Source organism: Mastomys coucha, unplaced genomic scaffold (genome assembly GCF_008632895.1).
Source record: "Mastomys coucha isolate ucsf_1 unplaced genomic scaffold, UCSF_Mcou_1 pScaffold23, whole genome shotgun sequence".
Taxonomy (NCBI): Eukaryota; Metazoa; Chordata; class Mammalia; order Rodentia; family Muridae; genus Mastomys; species Mastomys coucha.
Window position 1 is genome coordinate 47,799,685 of NW_022196906.1, and position 24,192 is coordinate 47,823,876.

The 24,192-nt window shown below is 44.3% G+C and overlaps 1 protein-coding gene across 3 annotated transcripts in view; it reads left to right on the top strand.

Moving 5' to 3' along the window:
- Slc35f2 (solute carrier family 35 member F2) overlaps nt 1–24,192 on the top strand; it is a 48,359-nt gene that overhangs the window by 13,170 nt on the left and 10,997 nt on the right. Inside the window, exons 1-5 of one of the 3 annotated variants that reach the window (XM_031344981.1) lie at nt 15,520–15,612; nt 16,419–16,549; nt 17,549–17,724; nt 20,566–20,693; nt 23,345–23,504. In XM_031344981.1, the coding sequence (XP_031200841.1) occupies nt 16,491–16,549; nt 17,549–17,724; nt 20,566–20,693; nt 23,345–23,504 (523 nt within the window). In that variant the 5' untranslated portion in view covers nt 15,520–15,612; nt 16,419–16,490. Of the gene's footprint in view, nt 1–15,519; nt 15,613–16,418; nt 16,550–17,548; nt 17,725–20,565; nt 20,694–23,344; nt 23,505–24,192 lie in introns of those variants that run through there. The other 2 variants (XM_031344982.1, XM_031344980.1) reach the window with 2 other exon arrangements.

Below are 24,192 nucleotides of genomic sequence, written 5' to 3' on the forward strand. Positions count from 1 at the left end.
GTTATTTCTTTAAAGCCAGAATGTTTCAGAAAGAATTTGACTCAGTTTCCTTAGACCCTATCTTTATTGAGAACTTGAGGCTGGGCTCATTTATGGTGCAGCAGATCAGCCCAGTGCACTCTGGGGGACATTCCTGCTCTAGAAGAAGAATTTAGAGCTGGGCAGTGGTAGCGCACGCCTTTAATCCCAGCACTTGGAAGGGAGGCTGAGGCAGGCGGATTTCTGAGTTTGAGGCCAGCCTGGTCTACAGAATGAGTTCCAGGATAGCCAGGGCTATACAGAGAAACCCTGTCTCAAAAAACCAAAAAAACAAAAATAATAATAGTAATTTAGGATATATTTGGGAAGAAGGATATATTTGGGAAGAGTAATTCTTTGGAGAGGGATAGGGTGGTTAAGAAAACTTGGTTGAGACTGGTCTTTCCTGGACTTTTGGAGATCATTCCTGTTTCTGTCTCCCTAGTGGTAGGATTAAAGGTGTGACATTGTACCCTGCAGCTCCTGTTTTCATGTAGGCGAGCAAGTGAAAGAGAAAAAGCAGGCAGAGCCCAGCTTTGCTGAGTATGGCTGTGTGCTCGAGAGTGACCGTAGTATTCCAGGGCTTCAGCTCCATGTAAGCCTTAGGCTAACTTTCTCCTCCTGTGACGTTGTCATGGGATGGCCTGGACTAATTTTGAACCACTTGTCTTACTTAACTCCTTGAATCCTTAAAGAATTCCCTTGCTTGTTTTAGTTTTAGTTTTTAGAGACAGGGTCTCTCTTTCTCTCTCTCTCTCTCTTTTTTTCTCGAGACAGGGTTTCTCTGTATAGCCCTGGCTGTCCTGGAACTCACTCTGTAGACCAGGCTGGCCTCGAACTCAGAAATCTGCCTGCCTCTGCCTCCGTTCCAAGTGCTGGGATTAAAGGCGTGCACCACCACTGCCTGGCAAGACAGGGTCTCTTGTACCCATTTTAACCCCTCATGCTCCTGTTTCCACCTCCTGAGTTGTGATACCACAGCTCCAAGTACTGGAGATTAAACCTAAGGATTCTTGTAAACTAGGCAAGCAGTCTACTCTGACCTATATTCTGCTTCTGAACATGGGGAAACTGAGGCAAAGGGGGCATTAGTAATTCCGTCTAATAGGAATAGTCACACTGTAACCTGGAACCAACCCTGTTTTCCCCACTCAGGCAATTTGACCCAGTGTTCTGTGCTGTTAGCCTTTTATGCTTTCCAGTGTTTTGTGAGAAGCATAATAACAGCAAGCAAACAAACAATCCACCCACCCTAAACAGACAAATGCCTCCAGCACTCTCCCGCATTTGTATCTCCAGGCATGTCTCATAGCACATAAATCTCCAAGTAAGTATCTCATTTTCCCCCTTCAAACATCATTTAACTTTATTTTAAACTCTGATTGCTTGAAGCAGATTCATCTTTTTTAACTTAGCTTTTTATTGATTCTTTGTGAATTTCACATCATGCACCCCAGTCTCATTCATCTCCCCACCCCTTCATGCCTCCATCCTTGCAACCCCCACCAAAAGAAAAAAGAAATTTCGTGGAAGCTGTAGTGGATCACAGTGTATCCCACAGTATACTCTTTTTTAAAAAAAATAATTTATTTATTTTATGTCTGAGTATCTTCATGCTCACCAAAGGAGGGCGTCAGATCCCATTATAGATGGTTGTGAGCCACCATATGGTTGCAGGAATTGAACTCAGGACCTCTAGAAGAGCAGCCAGTGCTCTAAACCTCTGAGGCATCTCTCCAGCCCCAGTATACCGTTTTATTCACACTTCTTTTTTGTTTGTTTGTTTTTGTTTTTGTTTTTTCGAGACAGGATTTCTCTGTGTAGCTCTGGCTGTCCTGGAACTCACTCTGTAGACCAGGCTGGCCTTGAACTCAGAAATCCACCTGCCTCTGCCTCCCAAGTGCTGAGACTAAAGGTGTGCACCACCACTGCCCAGCTTATCCACACTTCTTTACTTGCAATGTTCTTTGCACTGAGTCATTGGTATGTTTCAAGGCCTCTGGCTTCTGCTACACTATCAATACTGGATTCTCACCAGGTCTCTTTTGGATATCCTGTTGTTGCCCTGTGTCATCAAGATCCTGCAGCTTTGGATCTGTAGGACCAGCCCCTTCCTGCACTCCAGCAGTTCATAGATGGGGTGGATGTTGGGGTGAGCCAACTCAAAGCCCTGGATTTAGGCCTGGGTGGTAGCTGAGCTGCTTAGCCTGCCAGCTCTCCCATGCTCGTGCTCCCAGGGTGAGCTCTCCAGCACTGCCTGGGCTGGCTCATCCAATGTAGAGCAGCAGGCATGGAGCAGAGCCAGCTCTCCTGCTCTCATGCCCTCAGGACTGGCTCATCTGTGCCCATGCCAGCAGGGCTAGCTCTGTTGTGCCACACAGGCAAGTAACAGGGACTGTTCTCTGGAGTGCGGGAGAGGTGAGGGTCTAGGCTAGCTCTTCCACTTTTATGACCTGAGGGGCAACTCTCCTGCTTAACATAGCATGGTAGACAAGTGTCAAGGCCAGTTCTCCCATGCTCACACGCAACCCCGGAACCAGGGTGAGCTCTGGTTGCACAGCCTCTCTTTCCCCAGTGTGACTGGTGAGAGGTGGGGCCAGCTCTGCACAGCCCTCAGACATCAATGTTGTCCCAGGCAGCCCAGCCCAGGGACCTGGCCTTTGGTTGTAACAGCCTCTGCTGCTGCAGGGCCACTGACCCAGACATGACAGCATTGACCAGGACCTCACCATGCCTTAGGTGGCATCACTGGCTATTCACATCAAGTCTCCAGTTCTGCCTGTCTGCACACATCCTTCTACTTCTCCTTCTCTTCCATCTCAACACTATTTACGTGCTCATCTTAGTGGTACCTGGAGCCTCTGGATGTCTGGGGTCATCTCAGGATATCTGTGACTCACCATGCCATGTTAGGGCAAGGGGTTGTTATCTCTAGCATGGTCTGCCCACCTGGGCCTGCATGGGCTTGCTCTGCCTGTGCAGACCAAGTGACACGGGGCTGTGGGTCATCTTGGGTATAGTCTGTCAGCTTGGGCTCCATGATATCAGGCAGGGTTCTCTCAGGCTTCCTCTGTCCACCTAGGCCACGTGGCAATGGGCTGGGTGTAGAAAGCAGTTTAATCGTAATTCCTGGCCCATGATATATTCTCAGTGTTGGCACATGAATGGCTCTATTAATTTTTTAATGTAATATATTCCCGTGAATCCACTACTAGCCCCAAACTAGAATCTATGTACACTTAGAAGTCATTCCCCTCCATCTGTTTATCTTTTTGACTACAGATAACTACAGGTGGTCATCACTTGGGCCTTCCTTTCGTCACTTTTTGCTTCCATATATAATATATATGATGTATATATAATATTATTATACATTATATCATATATAACATTTTATATATAGGTGTTATATATAATATATGATATAATATATATGATGTCATATATATTATGTATGTGTGTGTTTTAAGTAGTTTTGTATCTGTATGACTTTCTCTTACTCCCACCTCCCCACCCCCAGTCTCTCTTTGTGAAAGGGGTTTCGCTATGTAACCTTGGCTGGCCTGGCTGGCATCTAATTCACAGAGATCTGCCTGCCTTTGCCTCCTGAATTCTTGAGTTAAAGGCATGCTCTACCACGCTCAGTCTTTCTTTCATTTAGACTGGTTCTCAGTTATTTCAGGATGGCCTTGTGTTCCATATATGACCAAATATAACCCTGAACTCCTTCTTCATTCTCCTGTCTCCACCTCCCCAGTATTGTGGATTTACAGCTGTATATTACTATACTACAATGGGACATATCTGTATATATGTCTAAAAGATTATTTTATCTTATGTGTGTGGGTGTTTTGCTTGCATGAATATCTGTTCACCAAGGAGACCAGAAGAGAGTGTCAGATCCCCTGAAACCATGTTGCTGCACGGGTGCTAGGAACGGAACCTGTGGAGTATTCTGACAGAGAAGCCAGTGCTCTCAACTGTTGAACCAGTTCTCTAGTCCCTCCTTTAATTTATCCTCTCTCTCTCTTTCTCTCTCTTCTCTGTCTTTGCCACACACACACACACACACACACACACACACAGAGAGACAGAGAGAGAGAGAGAGACAGAGACAGAGACAGAGAGAAAGAGAATGTGTGTGAGTGTTCAGGTGTCCTCTCAGAGGTCAGAAGAAGGGGATCATATTCCCTGGAGTTGGAGTTACAGGCAGTTGAGCTGGAGCTGAACTTGGGTCCTTTGGAAGAGTTGCAAGTACTTTTGACTGCTGAGCAATCTCTGCTGCCTTTATTAAATCCTTTTACCTGATAAAGAAGTAAAAATGCTGTGTGTAATAAGTTGAGATCCACCATAAAATTAGTGCACTATGATGCCAGACAATATTCACAATTACTCTAAATAATAATACTCTTTGAATTTATCACTTCATTCTTTTGTTGGCTCATTCTTACATTCACTCTGTCAGTAGGCTTTTGGGTATTTTCCAGGGTTTTGTTCTCATAAATAGGACTTCTAGGAATATTCTTCCACGTGTTTCTATAGGAAGATAATACAGCTTAGTGGTATATTATGCACAGGGCCCTGGGTTTGATCCCAGTGTTGCAGAACAAACCAAATGTTTCCAAAAGCTTCTTTAAATATGTAAATATACATTCATCAAGAAAAGAAATTGCTGGTTTGCAGGCTGTATGATGTGAGCTTTGTAAAACAGTGTTGAATTGCTTTCCAAAGTTACACTGATTTACGCTCTGCTAGCCACAGATGAGATCCTTGTGGAGCAAGGTCCTTTCTAACACTTGATGTCAGACTTGGCATTTTCCACAGAGAAATAAATGTGCCTTAATTCACATATATTTGATTACTAATGATATTTGAGTGTATGTTTATGTATGAGCATGCTGTGTGTGTGTGAGTCTGTCTGTTTGCTGTGTATTCACATAAGAGTGCATTTTGAGGTTAGAGAACCACTTTGGTTATCATTCCTCTTGGGATTTAGCAAGTAGGGTAGACTGGCTGGGCATGAAGCCCCAGGGGTCTGTCTATTTTCCACCTCCCCAGCCCCAGCATGAGCCACTACATCTGGCTTTAGGGTTGGTTTTTGTTTGTTTTAATATAGATTTTAAGGTTTGAACTCATGTCCTTGTGCTTTCAAGGTAAAAACACTTATCATGCTGCCTGAACCGTTTCCTCAAACTGATTCTTTACATTTGAGGATAAAATGAAAATATATAACTTTTTAGGCCAGGCTAGCCTGGAATTTGATATGTAGGTCAGGCTGGCTTCAAGCTCACAGCAATTCTGCCAAAGATTGGGATTATGGGAGCGAGATTATGCCTGGCTTATGAAGTAGATTCTGGGTATGTTACCTTGTTGTCTGTATTTCAACTTCTATAGAGTGTGATGGTTTTCTCTTCTTCTTTCTTCTTCTTCTTCTTCTTCTTCTTCTTCTTCTTCTTCTTCTTCTTCTTCTTCTTCTTCTTCTTCTTCTTCTCCTTCTCCTTCTCCTTCTCCTTCTCCTTCTCCTTCTCCTTCTCCTTCTCCTTCTCCTTCTCCTTCTCCTTCTCCTTCTTCTTCTTCTTCTTTTTTTGAGACAGGGTTTCTCTGTGTAGCCCTGGCTGTCCTGGAACTCACTCTGTAGACCAGGCTGGCCTCGAACTCAGAAATCCGCCTGCCTCTGCCTCCCAAGTGCTTGGATTAAAGGCGTGTGCCACCACTGTCCAGATGGTTTTCTTTTTTTGCACATATTCTTCTTAGCTTCTAAGTTTCTAATCCCATTATTCACACACACACACACACACACACACGTATGTATGTATGTATATGTATATATATGTTCTAAGCATATGCACTTATATTTTTTATTATGCATGTTGTTTGTGAGTATATATGCACATAGCATGTGTGGTGTGTATCTGTACACACATATAGAAGCCCCAAGAAGGTGTAGATGCCTTGGAGCTGGAGTTACAGGCACTTGCAGGATGCCTAGCTTGTATATTGTATATACTGGAGTCCCAACTCTGGTCATCACAGTTGTACAGTAAATGCTCCTAATGACTGAGCTGTCTTTTTTAGCCCTGACGTAATTCATTCTATTTGTTGTAGAGGTTTCCATGACTAAAAAGCTTGTGTGTGTGTGTGGTGTGTGTTTGTAGTGTGTATATGTGTGTGGTGTGTATGTGTGTGTGTGTGTATGTTGTGTGTGTGTGTGTGTGTATGCGTATGCACACTCACACATCAGCTTTCCGTTGATGCTCTTTTCCTTGTCTGTTAGTAGAAGTTCTCTTAAAAGGTTTGAGAGCATAGGGGTGAGTGGGCTACTGGGATTAGTGCCAGCTGCCCCTGACTTAAGGGACGAGTGTGACGGAGTTTTTCTAGTTTGAAGGTAGTGGGTGTGGGTGTGGAAAGGTTGGACAAGACCCAGTGACTCACAGGAAATCTCCCCAGCGCCTCCCAGTTCTCTCACTGGGCCCTGTCCCAGGAGCTCTGAGATCTGGTTCTCACCTCTGCTGTCCTCAGACGCCTGGCTGACATTTGATGAGAGCGGTAGATGGATTCTTAGGGAACGCTGACCCACCACTGGCCTGGAAAAAATAGTATATTGCTTTGCAGAGTCAAGGAGGGCTGCACTGCCAAACCACAGCCAGGCCATAGAGGCAGCTGGAGAGGGGAACCCAAACCACACTGGAGCTCCCGTTCGGGGCCCCGCCTTCACTGTGGGCTTCTTGCTTCTGACTTCAGGCCAGATGATTGTCTTTATTGGATGATTGCACTCTACAGGGTAAACCACACCAACCAATCAGAGAGAGAAATGACTTGTTTTGCTAATTTACAAGCAGGTAAAATTAGATATTGAAAAAAAAAAAAAAGAAGTCTTTCAAAACCTTTTAATTGAGCCTTGCCTGGCAGGCAGCATTAAGAGCTACACTTTTTATGGGCTGTGGCTTCCTGGCTGCCTGTTGAGAACAGGGTTAGTCTGCCATCAGTTCTTCTGCCAGATGGTGGGCAGAGGCGGCCTTGTGGATTGTCTCTGGGCTGGAAACTCTTAGAGGTCAGGCTTGAAAGAGCAGTGTAGATGTTACTCCAGGTTAGCCCTGTGGATCTTCATCCTACCCTCTGGGCCACACCATCTTTTCAGGATAGGTTTTATGCCTTCTCTCTTTCTTTTTACCAAACACCATGTATCAAACTATTTGTTAAACGTGTCCGCAGTGGGCTGTGCATCAGTGCCCGTTGTTAGAGATGTGGGGTCATTCATAACCGCTGACCTTTGGGTCAGCATCACATTTTATTATGAGTATCAAGGGATAATGTGCAAAGTAGGAAAACACAGACTTCATTTCCTGGGTTTGGCTGAGACTTAGTCTCTCGTCTCTGTATAACTGGGCCTGTAGTCCCTATCTTAGAGTTTGAGTAAGATTGAAGTGACACAGAGGAGTGTTTAGTGTGATATCTGGCCCACAGATGTTTCCATTACGCTACCCCACATCTATTTGGACAAGAAGTTTATTGTTTTATTCTTTTTTGAGTCATTACGGTCAGAGGTAGTGCATTTTCAGTACAGCTTCACATCTCTGCATCTTTATCAACAAATAGGAAGAGTAATAGCACCTTCCTGGATAGGCTCTTGGGTTAAAAGTGAAGTAGAGCTATGCCATTCTTAGATGGGTGCTCTGTAGTGTGCACCCAGTACATCGGAGCAGTCTTAATGCCTCTCTTTACTGTCAGTGCTAGATGTTTAGTATAGGGGGGAACAGAATTATCCAAGGCAATGTCCGCATGTGTAGACCCAGTGAAGCAAGCAAGGCATACAGTGTTACAACGTCGAAAATGGGATTGCAAGGATCATAACCAAAATGAAGCAGGGTTTTATAGGCTGACATTCTGGTTCAGGGCCCTTTCCTTTTTCTTTTTCTCTTTTAGTAATTGTGTGTGTGTGTGTGTGTGTGTGTGTGTGTGTGTGTGCATGCGCACACGCACGCTCGCCTGTGTGTGAAAGCCAGGGGACAAGCCATGGTTGTCAGTTCGCTCCTACCCTGCAGATCCCAGGCTGGATCTCAGGGCTTGGCAGCAAATGGTTTTACTCACAGAGCCATCTTGCCAGCCCCCATCTCTTTTCTTATCTCTGTTCTTCTCCATGATTTCATCTTCTGAGCCAGACAGAATTGTAGCCCGCGTGGTCCTCTCGCCGGGAAGAAGACACGCGGACACTCTAGGTTCCTTCTGCAGCAACTGTTTTATTGTCTCCATCCATGGTGAAAAAAGGGGTCGAACCCAAAATCCGCACTGCTTATATACACCACAGTGCGTGTATCTGCCCACAGCGTGGTGTGTCTGCTCATGATTGGCTGTTCGCTCATTACCCTACGTAACGCCCCGGGATGGGCTGTGACATGGCGTCTTTTCACTCTACGCACATGCGCCAACAGTACTCTACACACATGCGCAAACAGTTGTCCACTAGGAGTTAACAGCGGAAGTAGGCGCCATCTTGCCATGGCGAATGCCTCTCAAGATTCACGGCTCCCAACACAGAATGGAAAAAACAAAGACAGACTTCAATATTGACTTTGGACTTTAGTGTTCCTATTTTGATTTTGGACATATGAATGTGATTAGATAACATTAGGTGATATAAGGTTTGCAAAGATAAAGTCTAGTCTTGCTGTTGTGTGAAAATCCAGCAAGCCAATGTATGTAGGAACTCAACACGGTGGCTGGCACTTCCCCTTGTTTCTTTTACTGTACAGGGGCAGAGAAAATACTAACATGCCCTCTATATTTTTGACTATCTGAGGCTCACACAGAATTTATTGTGAAAGAAGAAATCACTAGATTTACAAGCTTAATTTTGTTTATGTAAAACCTTTTTCTCTGTTTCTAGCTTGAAGGCCTGGTTTTTATTTCCCCCCTGACAAGTGCTGAGTGTTTTAATCCAAAGTGGCTCCTGATTGCCTTTGCCTGCAGCTATTTAATAGCCTCTTTATATGATGTGATTATCTTTCTCCTAAGCAAATTACTAAGAGCAATGTAAATAGTTCTAGCAGTCTGAGTTGAACTGTTTTAAATTAGCTCACACAAAGCTAGTTCTGTCTGTTAGTTAACCTGCTCCTGTCCTAACAAACTGTTTGCCTTGCCTCTCAAGTGCTGGCATTAAAGGCTTGTGCCACCGTGCCTAGCCTATACCATGCTTTATGATTATTGCTTATAAAACAATCATGGCTTTGTTATTTTATTTCATCTTCATTAAGTTTAATGGCCAAATCGACATTACTTTATTATCTTTTAGTTCTGTAGCTCAGAAGGCCAACCAACAGAAGCCTCATTGGGCCAAAGTTAGTATTGCTAGAGCTGTATTCTTTCACAGAAGCTCTAGTTGGGAATCAAGTCCTTTGTCACCAGCTTCTAGAAGCCACCTGCACTTCTTGTCTTCAAAGCCAGAGCCTCTGTCCTTCTCACTACAGTTGAGAAAGGTTCTTTCATATTGGGCCTTCCTGGATAATAATCCATGACAATGCCCCTAGCTCAAGGTTTTTTTTTTTTTTTTTTTTTTTTAAGACAGGGACTCTCTGTACAGCCCTGGCTGTCCTGGAATTCACTCTGTAAACTAGACTGGCCACAAACTCATAGAGATCCGCCTTCCTCTGCCTCCTAAGTGCTGGGATTAAGGGCATGTGTCACCACTGCCTGGTTTAGCTCAAAGTTCTTAACCTGTGCCCTGTTTACATATTTGAGGAAAGAATGTGGATATTTGTGGAGTGGCTTTTACTTCCCTCCTAATTTAGTCACAGGACCAAGAAGGTTTCAATAAAACAAGTAGCTTTAAGGGTGGGTGTACAGACCTCTAATCCCAACGTTTGGGCTGCTGAAGCAGGGGGTCAGTTGTGTAAGGTCACTAGTAAGGGTTACTAGTGAGTTGAAGGACAGCTTGTGTAGTCTGAATCTGGTAAAAACTGAAGCAATAATTTATATCAGGGCAGTCTTCCTTAGTCCTTTTCACTCACTTAGCTCTCCACACTTACTTATTCTTTGAAATCACCAGTCAAGAACTGCCACTGAGTGGTTTCTAGTTGTACCACAGGTTTGAGAGAGGCTGTGGGTGTTGATTCCCGTGGGTGAGTTACTCCTCCACACTCATGCTGGGGAATGCGTTCCCTTCTAATGGGATGATGGTTCCCATGGTGTTTCTCTCCATCTTTGTATGCATGTGTATTTGTATGTTCATGTATGTGTGCTGGTGCAAATGTATATGCATGTGCATGTGTGGTGTGGAGACCAAAGAACACGCTTGAGTATTGTTCCTCCAGAAGGTGAGCCACCATGTGGGTGCTGGGAGTCAAACCCACGTCCTCTGTAAGAACAACAGGTGCCTTTTGCCTGTCTGTCTGACTGCCTGCCTGCCTGTCTGTCTGTCTATCTGTCCATTCATCCATCCATCTCCATTTAGGTTTTTGAGACAGGGTTTCTCTGTTTAGCCCTGGCTGTCCTGGAACTCAGTCTGTAGACCAGGCTGGTCTCAAACTCACAGAGATCCCCCTGCCTCTGCCTCCTGGGTGCTGGAATTAAAGACTTGTGTCACCATCACCCAGAACAACAAATACTCTTAACCACTGAGCCACCTCTGGCCCCTGTCCACCCTTTTTGAAAGATTGTCTCTCACTTTGACCTGGGGCTAACTGATTCAGCTAGGCTAGCCTAAGGAATCTGCTTGCCTTGGCCTTCCTTGTGCTGGGCTTAGGAATATGTGTCACCATGCCCAACTTTTACATGTCTTCTGGGGATTGGGCTCAGGTGCTCATGCCCTGACCCACCTCCTCATCCCCGATAGCTCTCTCTTGACCTAAGCAACTTTTTATTCTTTGAGTCTATGAAATCCCTCTCCAGCTGTCCATCTTTTTGAGCACGTCCACCACACTCTCTGAAGTCTCTTGTCTGTTCTTCACTGCTGTGTTGTGAATCCATGAGATCAGGGGCTCTACCTCCATTTGTCTTTGTTTTCAGAGTGACATATTGTTAGGATCCCTCTGGGTCCTAAAACTGTTGCTATCTGGCGCCATTAAAGAGTGTAGTCCATGTCGCTGTGGGGCTAAGGACGTGGCTCAGCAGTTAAATCATTGCTGTGTAAGCAGGAGGACCAGGGTTCAGATCCCTAGAAGCCCTGTACTTGCCGGCTGGGCATGGCAGCTAGCCTGTAAAACAACAGGAAGAGAGAGAAGATCTGAGGCTGCTTGGCAGACCCTGAGTGGCAGAGCTCTACTTCCTGAACCTCGCTTCTGCTCTTGCAGTCAGGGGCTGTGGGTGGAAGTACCGCTCAGCCGAAGTGTTGTTTATCTTGTAAGGATTTGACTCTTGACTTTGTGGCAGAAAAGGATTTTAGGATGAGTGAATAAGAAGCAGAGTTGAGTTTATGAAATGGCATTTTAAAAGTAAAAGCATTAAGAGAAAGACAGGTACTTGGGAAGAAAATAAGACACACCAGGGAGATGGGTGTGGGGCTTCTCAAGGGGGCACCAACAGAGTGATTATGCCTCTGTATTTCATCCTCATTAATTTTCCAGAGTTTCTACAAACTGTCCTTCACCAACTCTTTGGTCAGCTCATGGTTCATTTGGATAGAAAAGGCAGGATAATATTTTCTTGCTTCCTCTTATTTACTAGTTTTTAAGTAATGAGTCTTTCGAGGGCCAAGGAGTGCCCCTTTAAAAGATGGTGTTTGCTGGTAGGCCCCAGATTCAGACATGTATGTCTTAGCTCACTGCAACACCCTTGCTGTACCTGTATGTGTTTTGGCCCACTGAAGGACCCTTACTGTAACTAGAATGCTTTTGTTCTGTTAGCTGCACCTCAGACCTCTTGTATTTTGGCGTGATAAGATGGCCCAGACTTTACTTCCCACCCCAGCTCTGAAATCAGCCATCTTCCCCACATCCTGGTACCTTAGCATTTAGCTCCATAGAATCTCTGGGCTCTGGCAATTTCACAGAAGTGTTAGGTGGTTTTATATCCCATTAAAAATCAAAAGGTGCTGGGCTAGAGCTGTGTTCCTCAACACCGAAGCTGAGCTCTCAATGAAGCAAAACAGCCACCTAAGTTGCTATTCGTTGTGTGTGTTGGCTACGTCTCTGGCTGTTGTGACACAGTGCCTGGCAAGAAGCACCCGGAGGAGATTCACTTGGCTCACAGGGTGAGGGTACCATGGCAGGAAAGGAATGCTGGCATGAGCAGGAGGCTGCTGGTCACATGGCACCTAGAGTTAAGCAGAGCCATGCTCACTTTCTCCCCTTTATTCAGTCTACAGGATGGTGCTCTCCTCATTCAAAGAGGATCTGCCTTTTTCCACCAAACCTTTCTGGAAAACCTCCCATGTACACACACAAAGGCGTGTTTTCATGCTAACTCTAAATTCATTTTTACTGGCAATGAAGATCAACCATCAATCAATCATGCAGTGTAGAAAAAAATCTACTTGAGTTAATCGAGCTCATTTATAATATAATTTAAATGCTCTGGAAATGGAACTGGGTAGCTTATGTGTAGAGTGTGGAAAGCTGAGTATCCACACTTCAGCTTTGGGCTGGGGTGAAGGAGTATTCCTTTACAGGTAGTAGGCAAACTTGGGTTTTGAGTCTCCCCAAAGAAACTACCACTCCATAGATGTCTTTCAGCTTTTAATCCTAAAAATTTGTCTTCAGCTGACAAGATGCGACTTGGCACCACAGATTTATTGAGACATGGAGGGGAGCTGTGGATCATAGTCAAGTGATGTGCTTCATCGGTCGTTTGGACCTCTTTTAAAAAATCAAATGAAGCCCGGCAGTGGTGGCACACGCCTTTAATCCCAACACTTGGGAGGCAGAGGCAGGCAGATTTCTGAGTTCGAGGCCAGCCTGGTCTACAGAGTGAGTTCCGGGATAGCCAGCCAGGGCTATACAGAGAAACCTTGTCTCGAAAAACAAAAACAAACAAACAAACAAATCAAATCAAATGGAAAGGAGAGAATAATGGAGCAGTTGCCTTTCTCACTGCATCTTACGCCTCTCTAGGAGGGGCTTCAGTACAACCCACTGGTGTCTAGAGTCTGCCCCTCTAGAATATGAGTAAGTTGGTCTAAGCAGAGTTTTTGGCTATACTCTTATTTATTTTTTAGCCTCTGCTGGTTTTGAAATGTATATGTATGTAAAGAACATCTGACCCAACTTGGAGCTATTCTAAAGAACAGCTAGATACCGGGGTGATGGTCATTTTAAGCACATGCCAAGGATGGGGGGATGGTAATTATATGAAGTGTTGGAGGCTGGTCATTGTGTGTGTTTCTTATGTATATTGTACAAAATTTGTGTTTGAATTAGGCACAATTCCAAATGGTAGCCTTTTATGAATTTCCTTTGAAATCAGGAAGGAAGCCTGCAGTCTTTTCCTGTGGGATCTTTCTCCAGGAAGTCCTTGGTGGTTGGTCTAGATCCTCACAGAAGCAGAAACTTGGAGATATTCAACAATGGCAAACCTCCTTAGGCGCCTTCTGTGTAGCAGACACTGCACTGATCACAGAGGCTACAGTCTTGCTCTTGGAGCTTAGGGTTTGGAGTGTGGGGTGCGACAGATAAGGGGTTCAGCAAAGAATCTGACCTGGGAAATATTTATATTGCAAAAAGATTCTAGATGCCTCAGGTTTGGTGCAGTTGACTGAGAAATTTAAATTTACTGAGTGAGGCAGAAAGAATGTTAAAAGCCAGGGGAAGGGGCAAAGTGTTGTGGAATGCTGTCTTCCAGGCATAACGTGGCTCTTACACTCTTGAACTCATAGCAGCCATGATTAACCTGAATTATGAATTCACAAGACTTGACCGTGATCGGGCCTATTAACACATTATGGAAGTGGGAAGAGACCTCCCTACCCTTCCTTGGGGAGCTGTAGTTAATGGTTGCTAGGGAAGGGAGAAATATTTTTATTGGCGGTACAGTCACTGGCAAGTTGCCCATACTCCTGTAATTAACTCTAATTAAGTTATTTCATACGCACACACTCACGCACACACACAGAGACACACACACATACACACTCTCACATGAGCATGAAGGAAGGTGACTGATTAGGAGGAGGAGGGTGTTAAGGGGGTTATGGGGCTAAATATGATCAAAGTACAATATGAAACCTAGTGTTATGTATGATTAATATATGGTAATAAAAAACTTTAAAAGAATTTACTGAGTGAATAAAAGAAAATATATTTTATTTGAAAACAATGAATAGCTGTATTTTGGTGTTTTGGGAGTGGAAGAAATACTAAACTATGTCCTTTAGAGCTTTCTGGGAGAAAGAAGATGGAGGAATAAAGTGACTTTTCTTTCATTTTTTTTAAGTTCTTAGATTCACAGACATATGCAAGCAGTAATGTGGCAGAGAGTAAGATACTCAGCTCATTTTCTGCCTTCCCACTCCTGCCCACAGCTGTGGGTTCTTGGAGACCCCGCTCCCACAGCGAGCAGGCAGAAACTGGGAAGTCCATCTAGTAGGCTGTGGACATCCGGCTCTTTGAAGTCCACTTCAGTGGAGGTTCTGTTTGAAAAGACCGACAGGATATAGTCCACAGCGGGATGCGTGTTGTTTCCAGAAGCTTCCGGTAGCTGGGGGAGTGTTTTGTATAGTGTGGAATCTGACTAGGCCCCTTTGCTAAGATGTAGGCATGCCTGTGGGGCCTGAGATCCGGCTGAGGCCCTTCCATGATTAACGTTCTTTCTTAAACCTCCAGCTCCCTCCAACCCCTCTTCCCCCATCGTCCATTATAGATGAGGTCATTAAGATTTGTAGCCAGGAGAAGTGCATTGCTGTAACTTTAAGTCTCCACATTCAATTTGGATATCTTTCCCCAACCCTCCCACCCTCCCCTCCCCTCTCTCTCTCTCTCAGCCATACTTCATTGTTGGAGGATGGCTTTCTTAATTGTGCTGTTGTAAACTGCAGAAATGAGCGGCTGGTGGAACTCTGCAGTGTGTGAACAGGCTCGGCGCCTCCATTTCTTACTCTCACTTCTTTCACGTGTATCATTGCTGTCAAGTTCATTCTGGGATGTGGACCACGGTCTGGGTTTGATTAGCTTCTCGGGGTTTGATTGGCTTTTCTGTGCTTTCTCCTGTGACTACCCAACTAGCCAGGCTTGCTCAAGGAAGGGGCGCGATGGGAGGGGAGAGGCCGGACTTGGGTGGGGCTTTGAAGAAGTTGGGCTCTCACGTGAAGGCAGAGGGCCTTAGACAGGGAGTGATTCCATTAGATCAGAATTAAGAAAGGGACTGTTTTAGTGTGGAGTCAGGGTTTGAGGAGAGAGAAGGTGCCTCAGGAGACCAGTAAGGAAAGGGTAGCTGCCTCCGAAACCACAGAGCCTCTTACAGGAACGCTGCAAAGGAACAGGCCACACCCACAGAACCCAGCAGTCAATACTAAAAAAAAAAATTCTTAGGGGCTGGTGAGAGGGCTCACTGGATAAAGGTGCTTGCTGCTAAACTGAGTGACTTAAATTCAGTCTCCAGACCCACATGGTAGGATTGCAAGTTACTCTCTGGCCTCCACAGATGTTTGAGTGAGCATGCATGCACACAGTGAGTAAATGCAATAAAATATTTAAACGTTCTTCCAAGTTTTTATAGTATGTCTGTGGCTGCATTTTTTTTTTAAACATTTAAGCCTTTGATATTGGTGTGATATTTGGTTGTTTATTTTTGAGGTACTGAGGGTTACATCCAGGATTTGATCCTTGCACCGGCTCTCCTGTTAATGTTATCGCGCAGACTGACAACTTAGGTTGATTTGAAGATTCATTTAATAAAAAATTCAAATTTTATGTCAATGATTTAAGTTTTAAAAGTATCGCTTTAAGTTAGGTGTGGTGGTACACACCTTGGTCCCAGCATCCAGAAGGCAGCAGATAGAGCTCTGAGATCTAGGCCACCATGGTCTACAGAGTTCCGGGACAGCCAGAGCTACATAGTGAGACCCTGTCTCAAATTCTGCTTCCCTGTCCCCTGGAAAAATATTTAGATTTTAGGGTGTTTCAAGTAGACATTGCAGTGTGCTCAGGCTTAGTTCCATATCTACACCCTTCCAAGAGCTATCTTTTGTGCCTCTTAAATTTCTTCCTTCTCAATTTTCAGTTTTATTCTTGCTCTCTTCTACCTGTCTTTCTAAATTCCACATCCTGCCTTCCATTGCTGCCTGCTTCCTAAACCCTTTCCCCACCCCCTTTTTCTCCCATTTTACTTATTCATTTGTTTAGACAGAGTCTCACTATGTACCACAGGCTGACTTTGAACTCATTTTGTAGCTTAAACTGTCCTTGAACTTATAAGTGATCCTCCTTCCTCAGTCTCCTATTTAAAACATGTATTTCTTTATTGTGAGCATGTAGGGGGGATGATGGCCACACCGTGTGTGTTGAGAACAGAGGACAACTCTCAGAGGTCTGCTCTCTCCTTGTCCCATGTGGGGCCTGGGGACTGAACTCAAGTCATCAGGCTTGGTAGCAAGCACCTTTACATGGTGAGCCATTTTGCTGGTATTTCCTCTTTTTCCTTTTTAAAAAATTTACATTCGTGTAGTTTCCTTCTCTCTCTCTCTCTCTCTCACTCTATTTGTATGTGTGTGTGTGTGTGTGTGTGTGTGTGTAGGCACACATGCATTATATACCCCCCCACCCCACCCCAATAGTACATGGCGAACTAAGTAAACAAAATGATCATTTAATGGAAGAGTAAGTCTTCTTGGAAATGGGAAGCAGGCATGAGAAAAATAAAAGAATAAAAATAAAACATTTCAAACTATATTAATTCAACTTGCGTGCTCATGAAATAAGAAATACACTGAAATCAAGAGGCTTGGGATGTGTTTGAGCTGGTAGAATGTTTGCCTAGCATGGATGCAGCTCTGGATTTCTGTTACTTGCATGCCATAAAGTGGGTATGGTAGTACGTGACCCTAAGTAATCCTAGGAAGGTGGAGGCAGAAAGATCACAAGTTCAACGTCATTATCCACTGCATGGCAAGTACAAGCCCAGCCTGGGTCACATGGCTGTCTCTAAATTAGATGAATAAATGAGTGGTTCTGTGGATGAAGTGCTTGCTATACAAGTGTAAAGACGTGGTGCGTCCAGATGTCCGGACTCATGGAAAGCTGGGAGTGGACATCTGCAATCCCAGTGGTTCTGCAGGAGATGGGAGGTGGACACAGGAGAATCTCTGAAGCTTGTAGGCTGCTGAAGTACGCATCAGTGAAACAAAACAACCCTGTTCAGGAAGTGAGACAGGCAGATGGAAACCCAGGGTTGTCCTCTGACCTCCACACACGAATGTACAAATACACATATACATACAGACGCATTACACATACACATATGCATGAGGAAAGAAAGACTGATTATTTAGGATAATTATTAGAACAAAACAGAATAATTCATATTTGCACAATAATTCATATTGCATTTAAAGTGTGTGTATGTGTGAATTCTTCCAAGGCAACCTGAGTTCCTTCTTCTTTTCTAGGGATATTTTGAAGACCATAGCTCTGGGCCAGATGTTGTCCTTGTGTATTTGTGGCACGGCCATCACCAGCCAGTATCTGGCAGAAAAGTACAGAGTGAACACGCCCATGCTTCAAAGTTTCATCAACTACTGCTTGCTGTTCCTAGTTTACACAGTGATGCTGGCGTTTCAATCTGGTACGTCAAATGTGGGAATCATCAGTCCATAAATGCTGTATTTTTCTTTCTTTTCTTTTCTTTTTTTTTTTTTTTAACTTTTTTTGAATGTATATGTGGAGTGTGTATGTGTATACATGTGTATATATGTGTGTATGTGTGTGTGTATGTTTGAGTGTGTGTATGTGTGTGTAACCTAAATCAACTAGGAGAGTACAGTTTTTCCACTTCCATCATTTAAAACCACTAATATGTTTGTTACCTGCTAAGGGAGTCAGTGTTGTTCTTATGAGGCTAGATTAATAACTTCCTCCCTCCCTCCCTCCGGTGGTACTAGGGAGTTGAATTTACAGTGTTGTTTCCAATCCTCTCTTTACATCTTTTTGTTTGTTTGTTTGTTTGTTTGTTTGTTTTTGTTTTTTTCCAAGACAGGGTTTCTCTGTGTAGCCCTGGCTGTCCTGGAACTCACTCTGTGACCAGGCTGGCCTCAAACTCAGAAATCTTTCTGCCTTTGTCTCCCAAGTGCTGGAATTAAAGGAGTGAGCCACCACTGCCCGGCTCTTTACATCTTCTAAGACTTATATCATGTCATGTGTGTCCACCTGAGTTTCTGTATGCATGTGTGTTGGGGCATGCATAGAGGCTAGATGAAAACATTGGTTGTTCTTTTGCAATCCTCGCCTGTTTTTGAGGCAGGGTCCCTCTCTGGACTTAGATCTGTATTTTCAAGTCCTGGAGATTCTCCTGATTTCACCGACCTTGGCGTTGGGGTCACAGGCATGTATGCAGGATGCTGCTTCTTCCCTGGGTTCTGTTATCTGAACTCTGCTCCTGGTAATTGTGAAGCACTGAGCCAACTTTCTAGCCCTTTGTAACTTTTTAAATGGTTGTTGTTAACAACTTACCAAGTTGTTCTTGAACTTTTAATCCTCCTGCCTCAACCTCCTGAGTAGTTGGTCTTATAGCCACCGGACCTGCCTATTAACATTATTAATATTAATTGTTATCACTGCTGTAGGAAATCAAAGCCAGTTGTGAGAATGGAGAAACGCATTAAGGTACCTTAGTTTGCAAGATCTCTAGGGCAGAATCTTGGGGTTGAGCAGAAGCAGACTACTCGTGATAACTCTGGACTGCTTTCCTCTGGAGGCACCCGCCTTCAGGAAGACAGTGTGATTCACAAATACATCAGTGTGGTCCCTTGAAGCCATGGCTGCCATATGCTTTTCTGCCATGTGTTGAGGACCCGCTCTGGATTTTCAGGATGTTCTTGGTAGATGGAATTTTATGATGCAGGAATCTTTCTGGAATAAACACTGGGACACTAGCAAGAGTGGAAGGGCAGAGATGTTACCTGTGGACCAAAGTCAGGATAGCTCCTGAAAGGCTTCAGTGCTGGGTCCAGTTGGTATTCTCATTTTATAATCTGAAACTACAAGGTAGAGCTGGCAAGTAAGCATGATTTTACAGAAGCCTACCAGGCAGTCAGTGGGCTGTTCAGGTCAACGACCTATTGCTTCAGCCATTTCTCCAGATCACTCTGTTCCAGGGAGCAAGAAGTGAAGTCTTTTCTACCTTATTTTATTCTACTTTAGTTATTTGGTGAATGTTCTTGATCTTAGCCAAAATGCCAAGAAGTGATAGCCATTTGGTTACTACATGAATTTTATTTCTGAGATAAAATATCTGACAAAGGCAACTCAAGGAAGCAAAGGTTCATTTTTCCTCTAGTTCCTTCCTTCTTTCCTTCCTTCTTTCTTTCTTTCTTTCTTTCTTTCTTTCTTTCTTTCTTTCTTTCTTTCTTTCTCTCCCTCCTTCCCTTCTATCCCTCCTTCCTCTCTTCCCTCCCTCCCTTCCTTCTTTCCTTCCTTCCTTCCCTTTGTTCATTTCTGTTCTCAACCATACATCCCTGGCTGGTTTGGAGCTCCTTTGTGTAGAACAAACTGGCTTCAAACTCATAGAGATCCACCCTCCTTTACCTTCTGAGTGCTGGGATCAGAGGCTTGCACCACCATGCCCCACCATTTCTCTGTAGATTCCCTTACCACAAAGCTTCCCCAACATATGTGCCAGCTCTTGATCTCCTGTGAATCCAGAGATGAATCAATCCTATTTAATTTAAAGCAAGAGAATTGTGGTGTGTGTGTGTGTGTGTGTGTTGGTTAAAAAGTGTTCATTTGTGGGGCCACCAAGGCCTTCCCCAAGCTTCTCGCTGGCTCGAATATCACTTGAAAGTATGTCTTTTTCTAAAGAATGACCTTGCTGTGTTTTCTTCAAAGAAACTCGTGCTGGGGGAGGGAGGGTTGATAAGCAATTAGTTTGTCAAAACATTTTCTTTTCCAGAATAGCCTGTGACTTTCCAGGACTGGCTTTAGTCATGCTCATAGTTGGATATATTATTTTTATTATTGTTTGAGACAGGGTCCTATGTCTCAGGCTGGCCTTTAATTCCCTGCATAGCCACAGGTGACCTTGAACTGCTGGTCCTCCCATCTTCACCTCCTGATTACAGCTGTGTGTATCACTGTGCCGGGTCTATGTGGGGTTGGGTATGGAACCTAGGACTGAGCATGCAAGGCAGTCACCCTACCAACTGAGTCCCATTCCCAGTCCTGACTACTATCTTTGTGTACCACCGCTTTTCTCCAGGTCTCTTTCTGGTGTTCTCCTTGTAGTCTTCAGCTTCCTACTAGACAAACATGGAGGTGATGATGCAGATGTCTGACCTCTGGGTAGTTGAAGTTAGGACAGGCCACATTTGACATACACAGCAGACCCTTGTCTTGACTTTCTGATCTACAGGTTGATGTGTGTCAGTCATGGCATGAGTCACTTCTACTCACCTAGCTTTCTCTCAACCAGGCAGTGATAACCTTCTAGAGATTTTGAGAAGAAAATGGTGGAAGTACACTCTCTTGGGACTTGCCGATGTGGAAGCCAATTATCTGATTGTCAGAGCGTACCAGTACACAACTCTGACCAGTGTCCAGGTAAGGGAGGGTTTGGACATTTTGTCTTTTATGCTTCCTAGAGAAGAACATGTACTTGTGTAAGTTTATCTAATTGTACTGCAAAGCTGTGCATTCAAAGAAGCCCTGAACACAGGTGGATGATAGGAGCTTTCCAGTACAGCGTGTGCTCTGCAGTCACATCTTCTGACGTCATTGACACATATACACGTTAATCACTTTTGAGGTTTCTTACAGTATAGCAGATCTGAACAGTGCTGAGCAAAATAAGCGTAAATATTTAACTTACACTTGATGTCGTGATGTTGACAGGAGTTCTGATGTACATTTGGCTTGAACACAGAAGTAAGTGTGGCTCTGAACTACAAAGGTGGAGGTCTGCAAGCTGAGCAGGACATAGAAGCCCACTGATGGAGCCTGCTGGACACACCAGGGAGAGGTGTTGACAACAGTGAAACGCTTGTCCCTATTTCTTCATAGATCTACTTTAAAATTATTACTACTATTACTGTGTATATGAGTGTGCTATGGCTCCTGTAAGGAGGTCAGAGGACATCTGTATGGAGTCAGTTCTTTCCTTCTACCTTTACACAAGCTCAGAGGGTTGACGCCCTCAAGCTTGCCCAGCAGGCACCTTCATCCACTGAGCCATCTCACCAGCCCATTACTGGCTTTATTCTTGCTAGGTTGGAAGGAAGATATTCTTTCATAGCATTACATCTCCACTTTGTATTGTTGAGAAAGACTGAGTCCAATCATCTTAGCGTTAGTAAATGATAAGACATGCCACTGTCCTGATTTAACAACATGTTAACATGTTACTTAACAACATAACAACAAAATGTTCTATAAATGGAGACCAAGGTGAGTCAGATGAGACTTTAGGATTTAATGTTTCTATAATTCTTTTGTCTCTCAACAAAAGGTCTTGCTATGTATCCCTGGATAGCCTGGTACTCACTCTGTACTGAACTCACAATCATACTACTTCAATTACCTAACCGCCCCTTCCTCCTACCCCCCAACCACAAGGGCTGGGATTACAGGTAGGAGCCACTGTGCCAGGTTTCCATAGCTTTTTAACATTCTTTTTGAGACAGGGTCTTGTGTATTCCAGGTTGGTCTTCATTGTAACTGAGAGTGATCCTGAACTTCTGGTCTCCCTGTCTCCGCCTCCCAGGTGCTGTGACTGCAGGAATGCACTGCCACATTCGTTTTGTGCAGCACTAGCTAGGGATTGAACTCAAGGCTTTATGCTTTCGAGGCAAACCCTCTGCTCTCACCCTGACCCTCCTCTCTCAATTTTTTTTTTAAGTTAAATTTTATTTTATGTATTTTGGTGTTTTTAGTGTGTGTGTGTGTGTGAATATTGTGCTTGCATGTATGGGTGTGTACCATGTAGATTGCTTAATGCCTTCAGAGGTCAGAAAAGGGTGTCAGACTCCCTGGAACTGGAGCTACAGACAGCTGTGAGCCTTCATGTGGATGCAGGGATCCAAACTTGGGTCCTCTACAAGAACAGCCACTGCTCTTAACTTCAGAGCCACCTTTCCTGCCCTGTGTATGACTGCTTTTGTGTTTGTGTGTTTCTGTAACACATGTGTGTGCCTGATAGTTAAAAAAGGGCACCAGATCTCCTGTAATTGGAGTTACAGGTTTTTGTGAGCCACATGAATGCTGGGAATTCTAAGTTCGAGGCCAGCCTGGTCTACAGAGTGAGTTCCAGGACAGCCATGGCTATACAGAGAAACCCTGTCTCGAAAAAACAAAAAAAAAAAAAACAATCAAACAAAACCTGTGCTTGCCCGGCAAGGGCTTTTGTACTTGAGCTGAGCACCCAAACCCTCTTACAGAGGCCTGGACACTGGTCGAGCTTAGTAAATGTCTTTTGGCAGTGTAAATGGATATACTGGAAGGAAACTGCCTTCTGAATTTAAAGGTAAATGTAGAGGAGAAAGCAGAGGCTCCTGGGCAGAACGAACAGATTCAGCCTTTGAGTGGCTTTGTTTTGAGGAAGGTCTGATGTATCTCAGGCTGGTCTAGAATTTGCTATGTAGACAAAGATGACCTTGAAGTCCTAATCCTCCTGCCTCTACCTCTAAAAGTACTGTTTCATATGGTACTAGAGATCAAACCCAGGGCTTTGTGCCTGCTAGGCAAACACTCTATTAATTGAGCTGCATCCCCAATCTGACTTTTTTTTGGGGGGAGGGAGTGAGATTTTTTTTTAAAAAAATTTATTTATTTTTATTTTATATATATATGAGTACACTGTTGCTGTCTTCAGACACACCAGAAGAGGGCATCAGATTCCCATTACAGATAGTTGTGAGCTACTATGTGGTTGCTGGGAATTGAGCTCAGGACCTCTGGAAGAGAGTGTGAGCAGCTCTTAACCACTGAGCCATTTCTCCAGCCCTCCCTTACCCCACTAGCCTGACTTCTAACCAGATGATTTGGGGCAATTAATCTTTCTTTAGCCTTTGGGGTTTTGTGTGCACATCTAAACCGGGCTTGCAGTCCCAATCTCACAGAAGGACTGTAAATGAGTCAGCTCAGGTAAGCGCTTGTATTCGGGGCCAGCAATAACAAGTGTTCCCTAAGTGCTTTCTCTTGTGATACTCAATTACACTGCTCAGATGGGTGAGGTTGCTTGCTTTTCTTTCCCGCAGCTCTTGGATTGCTTTGGGATTCCTGTGTTGATGGCTCTCTCCTGGTTTATTCTCCGGGCAAGATACAAAGTGATCCACTTCATTGCTGTGTTTGTCTGTCTGCTGGGTGTAGGGACCATGGTTGGTGCAGACATCTTAGCCGGGCGAGAGGATAATTCAGGTGAGACTGTGTCACTTGCTCGGCCACAGGAGTATCTTTGCTCATGTTTCAGGTTAGTCTGGCAGAGTTACACACAAGTGGGTGATAGAGGAACTCTGCCGGGGGTTCCTGGGCAGGAGTCCATGCTGTGAGCAAGTGTGTGTTGGTTTGCTGGGCTGGCCCCTCCTCAGTGAGGTGCGCTGGCTTCCTCAGCACAATATTCCTCCTGTAGCATTTTCTCATTTGCTGCTAAACATTTGGTGGTTGTTTTCTTGTTTAACTGTATTTTCCCACTTAAACATGTTTAAAGTTTTGTTTTGAATATATTTGTAGAAATCATCTTTTTCTTAAATCATCTTGGATGTGTTATTCCGACGCCCTCTGTTCTTGAGCCAGCTTTCTCTTTTCTCCCCTTTATGCCATTCTTTTGTTCTTTTTCTCCCTCCCTTTTTCTGTTTCTTCTCTTTCCCCATCTCTTTCCTACCCTTCCCTCCTTCCTTCCTTTCTTTCCATCTTTCCCTTTCCCTACCTCCTTCTCTCCTTTCTTTCCTTGAACTCAAAAACTCAAAACCCTCCTTCCTTAGCTCCCCCACCCCCACCCCCACTGCAGTGGGAGGACATCCTGCACCACCACTCTCAGAAGTCAGGGTTTCCTTTACATCAAAAAAGAGACCTGGCTGGAACCCTTGTTTTTTTTTTTTTTTTTTTT